This window comes from Carettochelys insculpta, chromosome 22 (genome assembly GCF_033958435.1).
Source record: "Carettochelys insculpta isolate YL-2023 chromosome 22, ASM3395843v1, whole genome shotgun sequence".
Lineage (NCBI taxonomy): Eukaryota > Metazoa > Chordata > Testudines > Carettochelyidae > Carettochelys > Carettochelys insculpta.
The window spans coordinates 19,167,721-19,184,119 of NC_134158.1; the positions used below are offsets into that span (position 1 = coordinate 19,167,721).

The 16,399-nt window shown below is 43.3% G+C and overlaps 1 protein-coding gene across 2 annotated transcripts in view; it reads left to right on the forward strand.

The window, feature by feature from the left end:
• Positions 1 to 16,399, forward strand: part of ARHGAP35 (Rho GTPase activating protein 35) — a 122,666-nt gene that overhangs the window by 93,399 nt on the left and 12,868 nt on the right. For both annotated transcript variants that reach the window (XM_075015966.1, XM_075015967.1), the window contains exon 4: positions 11,749 to 11,826. In XM_075015966.1, the coding sequence (XP_074872067.1) occupies positions 11,749 to 11,826 (78 nt within the window). The remainder of the gene's footprint in view (positions 1 to 11,748; positions 11,827 to 16,399) is intronic.

Below are 16,399 nucleotides of genomic sequence, written 5' to 3' on the forward strand. Positions count from 1 at the left end.
TATGTCTTGTAAGCAGAAATTCAGTTTACAATGATGATGACCCAATTACAGTTCTTCTTTAGTTTAACTCCATGTTGAATGAACTGTGGGTTTCCTCAGGGCTGAACTGGAGAGAGAACGCAGCATGTGTTTCCACCATTGGAACCCTAATGGGAAGGAATAGAGTAGCTTTGTAGCTTTACTGCTGGAGAAGGACACAAGAAAAATCTGGGTTTTAGTCTCTGCTGTGCCACAGGTGTTTTTTTTGGTCATGGACAGGTCATTTAATCTCTCTATCTTAGTTCCTCATCTGTAAAATAATGATCCTCCCCATATCATAGGAGTATCGTTAGAATAAATTTTGACTTTTGCTTGGGTAGTTCAGTGATGAGCATTATTATTATCGTAGCAGCTATGTACTCCAGTCATGACTCCAAGACTCCATTGTGCTAGGAGACAGAAACAAACAGAAAGTAACAAAGATGGTCCCTGCCAAAAGGAGAAGCTTATAAAGAAACTACTGTAGGCAAACTGCTAGAATTGTTGCTGTTTAAGCATTGCTTTGACTATCCCTGCCCAGGGAAAGGGTTACTTAACATAATGCTTAACAAACAGCTGGCAGTCGGTGGCCCTTCTATTCTTGGGCTCCCAACATTGTCAAAGCTGATGGATCAGGACCCATATTCACTATGGTATATGTGGAGCTTTGTGTTTTGAAGTTGTTCCTTTCAGCTTCTTCCCAGGTTTTGTTTGTTTAAATGAGAGTAGTAGTTGATAGTTCAATTCAGGTCAAATGATGTCTAGCTTAACTTGATGCTACAGCTTTGCAATGTCTCTGTGACTTGTCTAAAACAGGAATTCGTGAAACAAACATGGAAGTACATTGTAGGAAATATTAAGCCAGTTATTAAATACTGATGAGACAAGGTGGGTGAGGTAATATCTATTGAGAGAGGCAAGCTTTCAGCTTACCCACAGCTTTTCATCAGATCTTGGAAATGTACTCACTGGCACAGCTAAGCAAAGATGGAACAGGTTGTTTAGCATAAGTATACTTCAAGGGACCTCCATTCAAGTAAAGTGGTCCATTAATACCACTCCAGTCATCATGGGGAGCGGTGATAAGTGGCTCACAGACTGTTATAATAAGCCATAAATTCAGTGTATTTATTCAGTCCCTGATTTTTAGTATCTAGCAAAATTATGATTCTTTGAGTGATTTCTCATCAGTTTCATTTAGGGGGTGTGCGCCACAGGCACAGTTGTCAAAGTTTTCCCCCTCGCATCACCCGTTGCGTCAGCTGTGGAGTCCTCTGGAGTGGCACCTCAGTTAGAATCATAGAATGCTAGGACTGGAAGGGACCTTGAGAGGTCATTGAGTCCAGCCCTCTGCCCTCATGGCAGGACCTAGTACTGTGTAGACTCTAGACCATCCCTGATAGACATTTACCTAACCCTTAATTTTTTTTTTTCCAAACTAAGCAAGCCCAATTCTTTCAGCCTTTCTTCATAGGTCATGTTCTCTAGAACTTTGATCATTCTTATCGCTCTTTTGTGGACCCTCCCCAATTTCTGCATATCTTTCTTGAAATGCGGTGCCCAGAACTGGACCAGCATCTGAAGAAGTGAGTTAACTCACGAAAGCTCATGCTCTAAACTTTTCTGTTAGTCTATAAGGTGCCACAGGACCCTTCGTTGCTCTACAGATCCAGACTAACACGGCTACCCCTCTAATACTCCAACTGAGGCCTAACCAGCGCAGAGTAGAGCAGACGAATGACTTCTCGTGTCTTGTTCCCAACATACCTGTTAATGCATCCCAGAATCATGTTTGCTTTTTTTTGCAACAGCATCACACTGTTGACTGATATTTATGGTCCATCATAACCTCTAGATCTCTTTCTGCCATACTCCTTCCTAGACAGTCAATTCCCATTCTGTATGTTTGAATCTGATTGTTCCTTCCTAAGTGGAGCACTTTACATTTGTCTTTATTAAACTTCATCCCGTTTACTTCAGACCATTTCTCCAATTTGTCCAGATCATTTTGAATTTTGACCCTATCCTCCAAAGCAGTTGCAACCCCTCCTAGCTTGGTATCATCTGCAAACTTAATAAACATACTGTCTATGCCAATATCTAAATTGTTTATGAAGATACTGAACAGAATTGGTCCCAGTACAGACCCCTGCGGTACCCCACTTGTTATTACCTTTCCAGCAGGATTGAGAACCATTAATAATTACTCTCTGAGTATGGTTATCCAGCCAGTTATGCACCCACCTTATGGTAGCCCCATCTAAGTTGTATTTGCCTAGTTTATTGATGAAAATATTGTGCGAGACCATGTCAAATGCCTTACTAAAATCTAGGCATACCATATCCACTGCTTCTCACTTATCCACGTCTCGTTATCCTATCAAATTGATTTGACATGATTTGTTCTTTGCAAATCCATGCTGGCTGTTCCCTATCAGCTTACCACCTTCCAAGTGTTTGCAGATGATTTCCTTAATTATTTATTCCATTATCTTTCCTGGCACAGAAGTTAAACTGACCCGTCTGTAGTTCCTGCATTGTTCTTATTCCCCTTTTTATAGATGGGCATTATATTTTCCTTTTTCCAGTCTTCTGGAATCTCTCCGGTCTCCCATGATTTTCCAGAGGTGATAGCTAATGGCTCAGATACCTCCCCCATCAGATCCTTGAGTATTCTAAGATGCATTTCATCAGGCCCTGGTGACCTGCAGACATCTAACTTTCCTAGGTGATTTTTAACTTGTTCTCTTTTTTATTTTATCTTCTAAACCTACCCCTTTTCCACTAGCATTCACTGTTAGGCATTCCTTCTTCAGACATCTCAGTGAAGACTGAAACGAAGTCATTAAGTATCTCTGCCATTTCCTGGTTTCCTGTTACTGTTTCTCCCTCCTCCCTGAGCAATGGGCCTACCTTGTCCTTAGTCTTCCTCTTGCTTTTAATGTATTTATAAAAAGTCGTCTTGTTTCCCCTTATGCCCATAGCTAATTTGGGCTCATTTTGTGCCTTTGCTTTTCTAATCTTGCCCCTGCATTCCTGTGGTGTTTGCCTGTATTATTCATCCTTCGTAATTTGTTCTAGTTTCCATTTTTTTATATGATTCCTTTTTTATTTTGAGATCATGCAAGATCTCCTGGTTAAGCCCAGGCAGTCTTTTGCCATATTTTCTCTCTTTCCTACACAGAGGAATAGCTTTCTTTTGGGCCTTTAATAATGTCCCTTTGAAAAACTACCAACTCTCCTCTGTTGTTTTTCCCCTCAGTCTTGCTTCCCATGGGACCTTACCTATCAGCACTCTGACTTTACCAGAATCCACCTTCCTGAAGTCCATTGTCTCTATTTTGCTGTTCTCCCTTCTACCCTTCCTTACAATTGTGAACTCTGATTTCATGATCACTTTCACCCAAGCTGCCTTCCACTTTCAGATTCTCAATCAGTTCCTCCCTATTTGTTAAAATTAAATCTAGGACAGCTTCCCCCCCGGTAGGCTTTTCAACCTTCTGAAATAAGAAGTTGTCTCCAATGCAGTCCTAGAACTTCTTGGATAGTCTGTGTGTCACTGTGTTAGTTTCCCAACTTATATCTGAATAGTTGAAGTCCCCCATCACCACCAAATCGTGGGCCCTGGATGATTTTGTTAGTTGTTTAAAAAAAAGGCCTCATCCACCTCTTCCATCCGGGTAGGTGGCCTGTAGGAGACTCCTAGCAGGACATTACCCTTGTTTTTTACCCCTTCTGGCTTTATCCAGAGGCTCTCAACACATCTATTTCCTATGTCCATCTCCACCTCAGTCCAAGTGTGTACATTTTTAATATACAAGGCAACACCTCCTCCCTTTTCCCTGTCTATTCTTCCTGAGCAAGCTGTACCCTTCCATACCAAAATTCCAATCATGTGTATTATCCTACCAAGTTTTTGTGATGCCAACAATGTCATAGTTGTATTTATTAGCACTTCCAGTTCTTCCTGCTTATTACCCATACTTCTTGCATGTGTGTATAGGCATTTAAGATATTGATTTGATCTTGCCTCCCAGTTTTGCCCTGACCCTCCTTTTTCTCTGCCGTTGTAGCCCGTGTTCCCTCCCATTTCCGACCCATCTCCCAGGTGTCCATCTTCTCTACATTGGTGCTCAATATTTGACCCTGCAGACTGAACACCTCAGTTCCTTCTTACCACGAGTAATGGCTGCTGAAACTGCAGTGGTTCGTTATTGCAAGCACTCTTCATTTCTCCTAGCACATAGTTGTAGTTTGTAGTCTGGCAGTGTTAATAGTTAATTATAATATTTGAAGTAGGAGTCTGGGTTCTCTCCACCCCAACTTGCCAATTCCCCTTGGAACTTGGGACATACCTATACCCCAACACAAATCGGACTGTATATATCTGGATGTGGGTGTAGAGCCATGACAAGCACAGTGATAAGTGACTACCCAGTGGCCACCGGGCCCAGGGCACCTCCGCTAAAGGTTCCTGTTTTGTAGTCTGATTGCCATGGGCACCTGTGGGGAACCATGTCAATGTCACTTCTAGGGGTTCCAAGAAGACACCGGTGTAGACCACCCTGCCATCCACATGCCTGCTGCCACATCACCATGCATCCTGGCGCACTTAACGGGGAAGCAGAAGCTGTGCAGTATGTCCCAAGGGACCCAGGGGGCCATAAACACCTTGCACCTTGTTGGGGTCATCCTCATTCTCCTAGGATGACGCAATTCCAGAGGTCTCTGCCTCGAGGCACACCCTATAGACAACTACACTCACTAGGACCTGAGGCACAGGATAGTGTGTAATATGGGCCCACATGCTGAGGAGGTGGCAGAGCCAGGGGACATGATGAACATCCTGGTTCCAGAAGATCCATCGAGAGTGGGCCTGCCCCTCATCAAAACTATGCAGGCCAACACAAAGACCCGGTGGCAAACCCCAGTCTCCATTTCTCTGGCTGCAAAGAGTCAAGAGGAAGTATTTTGTTGTTTTTGTGGGTCTGAATATCTGTTCAGCCACCCTCAGCCCTACTTATTCTTGATGACCATGGTAAAAGAGCCCAAGAGACAAGGTCAGCATGGTTCTACTCCTAAATCCAAGGACGCATAACTCGCTAGACCTTTTCAGCTGAGACATCTACTCAATCAAGTGGCTTCGACCAGGATTACTAAAGTTCAAAGAGTTTGTGACTGTGGCGTCCGGGGGGAGCTCAGGGCAATTGTTGAAGATGGCAAGGCAGTGGCATGGACCTCTTTACAGTCCTTATTGGACACTGCAGACTTGGTCGGCATGCACCTTTCCTCCGGGATTGCCATGGGGAGATTCTCATGGCTCCATGCATCAGGGCTCCCTCCCAAGATGCAGCATACACTGCAGGACTTGTCATTTGATCGTGCAGTCCTGTTCACTGAGTATACTGACTTCAGGCTGCATAGCCATAAAGATTCTAGGGGTACGCTAAATTTCTGGGCTACATACCTCAGCCACACAGCAAAAACACTTTAAACTGCAGCCTGCATAGCACCTGTGTCCTCCATATCCCAGGCAGAACTTCTTTAGGAAGTGTGGCAGGAATGGCAGGCATAAGACTTCCTAGCCCCCATCCAACCAGGGCTGCCAGGCATGTGCTGCTTCAGACTTTTTAAGCAGGACTTCTGAAAGTGTGCCTAGAAATGAGATATTAACTAATGAACCTATTTGCTCATCCTTGTTTTATGAATTGTCTTCTGCTGTGCTTGGTCCCAAATAACACTGGACTGCTGAGTTCTTGGCGCAGTGGAAGTGGGCTACTCTGTTCAGTTCTGCTCCTTCTCTCCCTTTCATCCCCCTTCCCGATCCCTCTTCAGGGGCCCTTTTCCCAAGCACTGTCTCATATAGAAGGTGCAGATGCTTCTTGCCACAGGAGCAATGGAAGAGGTTCCTTGGATGCTACAGGGCAAGGGATTTTATTCCTACTGTTTCCTAATTCCCAAAGCTGAGTGGGGTGTGTCTCAGACCCATTCCAGGCCTGCAAAGCCTCAACAGATTCATGAGAAAGTTGAAGTTCCACATGATTTCCCTGAACTCTAGATCCCTTCTCTGGATCTGGGAGAGTGGTACACCACCGTTGACCTCAAGGATGAATACTTCCATATATCCATACGTCCTACCCTTCTGATGGTTTCTCAAGTTTATGATCAACAACAGTCATGATCAATTCACAATCTTTCCCTTCGGCCTGTCAGAAGCCCCTCCATTTTCAGGGTTATCTTTTTATTGACGATTGAAAGTGCTCCAGGAACCAGGTAGAGGCACAGATCTGCTTTGTGAAATTCTCTTTTGACAGGCTGGGTTTTCTTCTGAACCAGACCAAATTGACTCTGGTATCAACTCAAGGGGTAGAGATTATTGGGGCAGTGCTAGGCTTAGGTTGAGCCAGGGCATTCTTGCCAGATGCCTGCTTCCATGCAGTGTTTGAAATCATAAAAGGCCTGTGGGGTAAGGTTACTTCTATACTTACTGGAAGATTGACTGGGTCAGAGTCAATCTTCCAGGGTTCGATTCTTGCACACTTCGTGCCCTGATCACTTTCACTTGATGCCCTTAATCATGTTACTACTGCTTTTGGACCTGATTACCTGGAACTATAGTCTCTTTGCTTCATGGCCTGGAAGCTCCATGGGCAAAGACAATGGAACTTGTGCTCAGGTTTGATTAGGGAAATTGGCAGCCACCTATCTGGCCAACTGGAAAAGATATGCAGTCTAGTGCTCCCAGATTCTGCCATTGCAGCCTCTGTTACTTTTGTCCTTACAACTTAAGCAATAAGGTCTGTCAGCTTCTTCCATCAAGGTGCACCTAGTAGCTCTCTCTCCATTTCACCCGGGAGTGGCCGGGTGCTCCATTTTCAGCAGTCCCATTGTTTGCCATTTCCTCAAATGTATGATGCACCTGTACCCTCAGGTTCTGCAGCCAGTCGCCACGTGGGACTTCATCCTGGTCCTTCCCAAGCTCATGTGGTCCCTCATTTGACCTGTTGATGACTTGTTTGCTTCTGTGTCCGTCTTGGAAGGTATTGGAACTTGAGGCCTTACCTCTAATTTTCCTTATGTTCCTTTTAAGTAAGAGGTGCATCTTTAGTCCTCAAGCAGCAGTCCTTCCAAAGGTTGTGTCCTTTCAATTTCACTCCAGCCAGGACATTTTCCTGCCTGTTTTTTATCCTTAACCTCATGCAAACAGTCAGTAACAAAGACCTCTGCTCACTGGATGTTTAGTGCATGCTTCCTTTTTATATCAAGCTCATGAAGCTGTTCTGAAAGTCAAACCCGCTCTTTGTGGCAGTAACTGACTGGATGAAAGGTCTTCCAGTCTCATCACGGAGGATCTCATTGTCAATTACCTCCTGCATCTGCGCCTGCTCTAAATAGGCCAACATCCCAGGCCTGGCACTCAGTGTGCGTTCCATGAGGTCATAGGCCTCCTTGACACTGTTCCTGGCCAAAGTGCTAATTCAGGAGCTCTGCAGGATGGTGAGGTGTTACTCATTGCACACATTTTCTACTCACTGCACTGTTACCCAGTATGCTGGAGATAATGCAGACTTCAGCCGAGCAGTACTCCAGTGTGGTGTTCACAATGCTGAACCCAGCTCTAGGGTAAATCTCGGAGTCACATAATTGGAATTGATATGAGCAAGCACTCGAAGAAAAACAATTACTTACTGTCTCGCAACTTATTCTTTGAGATGTATGGTTCATATCTGTTCCAGACTCACCTACCTTCCCTTCTCTGAGTAACTGGCAAGAAGAACCTGAAGTGGTGCTACCCAGTCTGCAGGGTCATATATTGAGCACTAGCATGGCATCACTTCAGAGCTTCACTGCCAACCCAACAGGTGTGCTGGGGGAAATCTTTCCAATGATTGTGAATGCAGCGTGTGCACACTAACTGGAATGGATATGAACAATACACCTGGAAGAAAAACAGTTTGAAGACAGTGAATAGCCATTTTAAGTTCCCAAGCACATCTTTTGGAGGTGTTGTGGAGGTTTCTATTTAGGATAAGGCCTGAGATGTCAGCTATAGAGTGGCCTTTGTCAAAAGCGTTCACCCACAGATAAGCGTTTCTTTTATTTTTTTTGTTTGAGTTCATCAAGAGCATATTAAACAGTAGACGTATGACTACAGGTCTTATGTGGCTGTTTTGGCAGAGTCACGGTGATGTTTTGACTTGGTGGGTCCCAATCTGTGGAGGAGCTTGCTTCTGATGATGAGTTTGGAGAAGTACGCTTATTAGGTTTGCAGATGATACCAAGCTAGGAGGGGTTGCAACGGCTTTGGAGGATAGGGTCATAATTCAAAATGATCTGGATAAATTGGAGAAATGGTCTGAGGTAAACAGGATGAAGTTTAATAGGGACAAATACAAAATGCTCCACTTGGGAAGGAACAGTCAGTTTCACACACACAGAATGGGGAGAGACTGTCTAGGAATGACTACAGCAGAAAGGGATCTAGGGGTTATAGTGGACCACAAGCTAAATATGAGTCAACGGTGTACTGCTGTTGCAAAAAAAGCAAACATGATTCTGGGGTGCGTTAACAGGTGTGTTGTGAACAAGACACAAGAAGTCGTTCTTCTGCCCTACTCTGCACTGGTCAGGCCTCAGCTGGAGTATTGTGTCCATTTCTGGGCACCGCAGTTCAAGAAAGATGTGGAGAAATTAGAGAGGGTCCAGAAAAGAGCGACAAGAATGATTAAAGGTCTAGAGAATGTGACCTATGAAGAAAGGCTGAAAGAATTGGGCTTGTTTAGTTTGGAAAAGAGAAGATTGAGGGGTGACATGATAGTGGTTTTCAAGTATCTAAAAGGGTGTCGTAAGGAGGAGGGAGAAAACTTGTTCTTTTTGGCCTCTGAGGCTAGAACAAGAGGCAAGGGACTTAAACTGCAGCAAGGGAGGTTTAGGTTGGACATTAGGAAAAAGTTCCTGACTGTCAGGGTGGTCAAACAGAGGGAGGTTGTGGAATCTCCATCGCTGGAGATATTCAAGAACAGGTTAGATAGATGTCTATCAGGAATGGTTTAGTACTTGGTCCTGCCATTGGGGAAGGGGCTGGACTTGATGGCCTCTTGAGGTCCCTTCCGGTCCTAGTATTCTATGATTCTATGATTAATCATCTTCCTCCCAAGCTGGATAGCCTCCCGACTTGGACGTGATCCCTCTTAAATATTCAATTCCAGCTGTTAGCTTCAGACATTGTATATGGTAAAACAGGTGTCCGGGAGACTGGATGCATCCTTGTTGTTCCTGATGAGCTAGATGTAGGCTTTTTCTTCAATATAAACACACTGATGATAAAACAACAATGAATATTCTTAATTTCAGATCCAGAAATGGTACATGCATACAAATACAGTACACGTTCAGAGGCTCATAACCTTTCCAATGATAGGTAACATGCAATATTTTGTACAAAGCATATTCAAATTAAGCATATTCGTATTCCTAAACATATTTCCATAAATAATATGAAACATACCATCACCTTGGTGCCATTTGGGTCTGTCCATCAGTAAAAAGTCAAACTGAAACAAGTGTGAGCAAGGATCAGAAAGACAGAGCTTTAGGTTACAGGCAAACAGATGCGGGGGGTGTGGTGGTGGGGGCACTGGGTTGTCTATCGCTGTATGTGACCTGGTACGTACCTTAATAAGTCCCATCATCTAATGGGAAGCTGGCTTTGCATTTGGGCAGCAGGGAGACAAATGGTGACAGCTGCTGCTATTTTTCTTTCCAAGTGCACAGACACAGATTTTTTTTTTGTGTCGAGGCCTGAAGCCATGTGATCCTCTGGGCTGGTCCATTAACTCAGTTTTCTTTTCTGATGGGGTGAGTTGCTTTCTGTGAAATGAGACCCCCGAACTGTCCACTTCTTTAGCAATTAAAAGCTTTTAAACTGTGCAGTTGATGACCTGCGTGTTGAATAAATCCTGTGTACTTTAGGCTCAGATATCATTTAACTGTTGTGTGCATAATAAGGTGGGTTCTCTGCTTTTGTCACACTTAATGTGGGCTTCTCAGAAAGCATCAATTAAAATGATGGCTAAATTGAGATATTAGTTCTCCCTGCTTATAGATTCATTGCAAAAGCTGCATATCTTTCCAGTTACACTGCAAGTGATCTCTGTCATCCTCTTGTCCAGAAGCTTTGGTATGTGCAGAGGTTACTGCAACAGAGCTCCATGAAGTGTTTTATGTACAGGCATTTGTTCTCTAGGTGATAGCAATGAAAGGAGCCAGGAGTGGTAGTTTCTTCCTTTAGCCAGATTCCAGATATCTCTGGTTGTCAGGATTTACTTGCTTTATTTATTCTGTCCTTTGCACAGTTGTGTGGAAAACAAGCATCCTTTAAAATCTAGTTTCATGGTCCAGTAAACTAACACTGTTTCACTAAATATTTCTTCAGTGTATTCTTTTAATGCGTTAACTTTCTATAGAAGATGTTTTTGTAGTAGCCCCAATTTTTATTTTAAGTAAGGACCAGCATTGTCTTGTGCTTAGAGCAAAGGGGAAGTCAAGAGGCCCCAGATTCTAAACTTGATTGTGCCAGTGGCTTGCAGCGTGACCTATTTCTTTCCCCACCTATAAAATGGCCGTGTCTGTGCTAGAGTGGAATGGCAACAACCCCATACCTAGTGCTGCTCTGGTGACCCTTCTTCAGCGACAGAAGGTTTTTTTTTTACTTTTGCTGTCGTTAATCTACCCTCTGGCATCTATGCAGAGAGCGAGGCCAGCATAATATTACCTGCTAGCCTCCCTGAGTGCTGTAACTATGTCAACGCAACTTTTAAGTGTAGACTAGACCTGATTCTATTTGTCACTATATATTTAACTACTGGTTGTTTGAGTGCCCTGAGATTCTCTGAGGAAAACTGGGGGAAAAGCACTAGTCCTCTTTTCCGTCTGGGTATTTTTGCAAAGCATGTAGCTCAAAAATGGGCAATTTAGGCTTGTGAGTGGGCCGCATAAGTGGCCCTTCTTCATCTCAGTGGGCTGAAGATAGTCTCAACCAAGATGGTTTCCCAGGGTAGGGTAGTTTTGCTAACTGTGCTTGGGTACCTAGAGTTTGCAGGGTGTGCAGACTGAGCCGTAGAGGCACTGTGATTGGATGCAGAGGAAGCGCATGGCTCTCTGTCAGGGCTGCTGATGGGGAGTGGATGAGGGCAATTGTCCCCGGGCGCAGAAGTTCAAAGGGCCTGGAGCTCCAGCTGCTATTCCTACTGCTACTTTGGCAGTGGTGGCAGCTGGCACTCTGGGCCCCTTTGAAACACGGTGGCAGCCCTGCTACAGATGCCTTTGGCTGTTGCAGGGAAGGAAGGACATGGCCCAGCACCATGTTATGGGCACTGCTTAGCGCTGACTGCCCTTGTCCCTGCCCCTTCCATTCTTGGCCCCACCTCTTCTGGGGGAGCTCTTTCCCCGGAGCCCATGGTACCGATCAGTGCCCTGTTCAGTCGATGTTTCGTGCAAGCAGCATGCACCTCACTTAATGTGCGTCTTACTTTACATGTGTGTCATTTCAGTAATCCCGGTAACAGGGAAAAAAAACATGTGGACAGAAACCAGTGGGAGATTTTGCACTGTTTCATTTTTTTTCTCTTTGTAGTCAGAGAATTCTGTTCCATCCAGATACTACTTCTGCAAACTTTCACCCTTCTGATTCCAGTCCTTAGCTTGACTTTTGTTTTCTTGTTTCACTAGGGTTGAGTACTGAAGGCATCTATCGTGTGAGTGGAAACAAGTCGGAGATGGAAAGTCTGCAAAGACAGTTTGATCAAGGTAATGTCTGTTCCTATTTCTCTAATTGGGCAAAAGGCTTAGACTGTGGCAGTAACTTAGGAAATAGTTTTTAAATTTACTTAGGATCTCTAGTCGTTGTCCAGATCAAAGTGGTTTATTTTTGTACAAGATATTTTGATTGCAGATCTGGGCCTCTGTAATCACTTTTCAAACTATTAATGGCATATGGACTGAAATATGAGAGGACTGAGTTTAACTATAAATTTAATTTAGATTCGTTACAGTGGGATCAGCTTTCATTAATATTTGCTCACTGAGTGATCTTGTGTTCTAATTTCTCAAAATCTGAATAATCAGATTGTGATGATCAGCCACATGATCAGCCAGTACAGCTGTAACAGTTGTTGTGCTGTGTTGGTGCTCTGTTCTTCCCAAAATATTTAGGCTGTCTGCTCTGTTTTAATAATCAAGGCTCTGTGCATGCTACACTTTCACAGCTATGGAAATTGCAGTACAATCTACTCCTTAGAGTGGACTTGTGGTCAAGTACATTGTTTTTTAAACTGTTGTTTGGTACACGGAAGAACTTGCAGGTGTGCCATGATCATGTGACTTTTTTTATTTATACAGTGGCGGGATATATTTTGATATTTTGTGTTATTAAAATGAGATACAATGTTACTACTTCATTGCTAGGATACCCAAATAAATCCTTTTTGGTTTTGCTGTAAATGTTGTTGCTGTTTTTTTCATAGAAAAGTTTCATAGGTGTTCCGCATTAAAGTATTATTGTTTGGTGTTCCATGGTCTCAAAAAATTTAAGTAACACTGGTCTAGGATACAAAGGTAGGTAGTGCTCTAGGTTGGGATATAAGGATTTGTATTCCTAGCCTCTGTTTGCCAGAAACTGGGAATGGATGATGGGATGGATCACTTGATGATTACCTCTTCCGTTCTTTCCTTCTGGGGTACCTGGCATTGGCCACTGTAAGAAGACACAATACTGGCTGGGATAGATGGACGTTTTTGAACCAATATGGTCATTCTTAAGTTTTGTTTCCTTTTCAACAAGATGTTTCTAGATCTCCTGGATATGAAAATACCTGTTTGAAAATGTGAAACAAGTGTAAATCAATGTAAAGTTTTAGTGTCTGACTTTGCATACTACCCTCCCCCAACCTAACCCCCCCCCCAGCCTTGTCTAGTCTACAGGTAAAAAGTACTTTAGATCATGTCAGGTAATAGGATTTGAAAGACTATTTTGTACTTAGTGTAAAAGTACCTTTAATGCTGTAACCCACGGGAGTTGATTAGGTATCAGCTAATGTGGTTTTAAAGGTATCAAACTATATTTAGGCTGTGTGGTAAGTGATTTCAAACTGTGATGATTAATTTAGTTATAAAAATGTGTTTTCATAGGACACAATCTGAAACTAGAATAACCAGCTTCTCTTAATTCACACCCTCATATATTTTGACTCAAGGAGTCAAACGCTCCTTAATACAAGAGTGTCTGAACGCTCTTCTGTTAGATTAATCAAAACAGAACATTCTTAATCTCAAATAAGTGTGTTCTACATGCAGATTTGCACCCAAAATAGGTAAGTGTGAGTTAAAACAGACTGATATTTTGGTTGGTTTGTATAAGCAAACCTGTAATGTAAAGAAGATATCAGAGTTGTGAGCTGCTTCACTGTCGTATTAGGGGTTAACTCTGAAATAAAACAAAGTAAATTTTAACTATGATTTTGTTGAAATTTTAGCAGAAATGTCCAGCTGTTGTGCTTAGCCGACAATCCCAGACTGCTTCCCATGTCTTTCCATATGCCAGAAGCCCACCTGTTGTTTACCCAACTCATCAGTCCTCCCTCCCATTGCCACCTATTGTGCTTCAGTATTGTATCATCAATGGCACAAATGTTCAGCACCTTCAAAACTTAAACTGTTGGTACAAGATAATGTAAATTGAGCATCAGACCAAATACCATGGCAACTAGTAAGCTAGTTGTGTTGTTTGTGTTCATATTTAATTAAGTTTACATGTTCAGATTTAGATGGGGATGTCAGAGTACTGCACAGACTTTAGGTCCTTGAAAATATTGTTGATCATGGTATTGTAGACTTTTGGAACATGTAAGGTAACATGATATAATACTCTTAGGCTGTGTCTACACTAGCCCCTTCGAAGGTAATCAGCCCAAGCGGTTAATAGCAGTGAGGTGCTGCCGTGCATATGCAGCACCTCATTAGGCTAATCCTTACCGTGTCAATTTCAAAGTTAGCAACTTCGAAGTGCCGGCAAGCCGTGTAGCTGCGGGCACTTCAGAATACCCGCACAACTTCAAAGTGCCCTAACTTCCAAAATTTTTTGGGAGTAGGGGCACTTCAGAGTTGTGCAGGTACTTCGAAGTGCCCATGGCTTGCCGGCACTTGGAATTTGCCATGGTGAGAATTCGCCTAATGAGGGGCTGCATATGATCACAGCACTCATTGCTATTCCCTGCTCGAGCTGATATTGTGTAGACAGCCTTAGATTCTTAGGCTAAAGCATGGTTTCTTAAAGAACTGGACAGGTTAGAAAATGAGTTAAATTAGTTTCAGATATGCTGTGCTTCTTGTCAATTTTTGTACTGTTACAATTACGCTTTCAGATTTTTTTAAAAAATTTTTTTTCTTCTGTTATTTGGAAATCAGACAGCTGGAAAACTAACTGTTGGGGAAACAGTGAAACTGGATAGAAGCAATGTGCTGTCAGATGCACAAAGCAAGCAGAGTGAAAACAGAATGAGAAATTATTTTAGTCTTTCATTTACAGTAATCATAGGTATTGCTCGGAGCAATTGAAGAGGAAAGTTGGTCAGGCAGTAATATGAGTTTTAAGTTAACTGTGTCCCTACAAACAGAGCAAGTCTTTTTCTGAAGACACAAGTGAGGTGAAAACGTGTTATAACATGTTTGGGTGACAACCAAATTTAACTGCAGTTATTTTGGTAGCGTAGGCAGAACTGATTTTCGTGACCTTGCAATTCCTGCCTTAGTTTTTTAAATGCCTGGCATCACAGTGTGGCTGTCCCCGTACCATAATGTTGAAAAATAGGATTTTCTGGGTCTTGGACATCAAAAGGACGTACATTTGGCAGGTTTTATAGTGGGTCTGTTTCTCCTGGCCTCTGTAGACCATCTTGTCTGACACTTTTCCTTTGCTCTTAAATCACTTCCTTTCTTTCCACACAGTTCTGTGAGTGGTTCTTTCGTTGGTAATTATTTACATGAGGTTTTACCACTTTGTTTAGGAGTTCTTGTTTGACATGTTCCTTCAGTAAAGTGTTTGAGATTTATTTAGTGCAGATAATGAAATCCTCTAATTCCTATTGTGTACCAATGTTTAAATATCCAGTGTTTTGGTAAGCCCTAACGTTTTGTTCTTCTAGGGCTCTTGCTGACCACTGGGTTCTTGTTTATTTCCTGGCTGGGGACATTGTCTTTCTGAAAAAGCCAATTTAGAACTTTAGTTTTAACATTGTAAAAGTGTTTATACGTCATTAACTCCAATGATGTCACATTTAAGTTTCTTAATCAGTGGCTGCTTTGTGGGAAGGTTCTTTAAGATGCAGTAAACTCCTGGAGATATGTGCAATCAAGTTGCACGTGTCTCGGGTTAACGCAACTGTGGTATTTTGCTCCTGACAGGGATGGCAGCTTGACTGGTGGCTGCCGCCCTTGATGGGGGTAGCAAGAGTCAAGCTGCTGCCCAACAGGAGCAGTTTCCCTGTCCCTGGGAACCAAGCGGCAGCCACGAATCAGGCTCGCGGCTCCCCTCCTCTTGCAGAGCTGGGAAACTGAGCAGGGCAGCAACCCTGGCTAGTTTCCTGGCACCAAAGAGTGGAGGGGAGCTGAGAGCCAGGCTGCTGCCCTGCTCAGTTTCCCCTCTCTGCAAGCAGAGGGGAGCTAGTCTGCTGCCTGGTTCCCAGCTCCCCAGGGCTTGGGGAGCTGGGAAATTGACCAACTGGTCAGTTTCCATGTCCCACAAGCAGCAAGTGGTGGGGAGAGGGGAACCACGCTGCTCCCTGATTCCAGGCTCCATGCCACTCTGAGAGCCAGGAAACTGACCAGCCCTTCTGGGAATCAGAGCTGGCAGCCTGGTTCCCGTCTCCCCTCAACTTGCACGAAAATTTGAGTTACATAAGGGTTGCAGAAATGCAACCTTTGCGTAACTCAGGGGTTTACTTTACATTAGCAGGAAAGTATATGCAAACTATGAGTGGCTTTGAAAAATAGGACAAGATGGGAATATTAATAATCTCATTAGCCAGATCAAAAAGTTCATGGCAGGCAGTAATGCCTGCTGGGTAAGGTAAGACTGGAAGTTAGTACTCTTTATACTTTTTCTGGACCTTCCAAGTTCATTACCCCTTCAGAACTTCTGTTTAGCTGTCAGTCAAATGGACACCATCTTATAGGATTTCGGAGTTTTACTTAAAAGTGGAGGATATTACTGTATTCCATGCAAGACACATTTTTATGTGGTTCTCATAGAGATCCTCAACACTGAGCACTTTTTCTGTCTCATTTGCATCCCACTGAGTGATTTCTGTTGTCCCTCTCTGGGTCT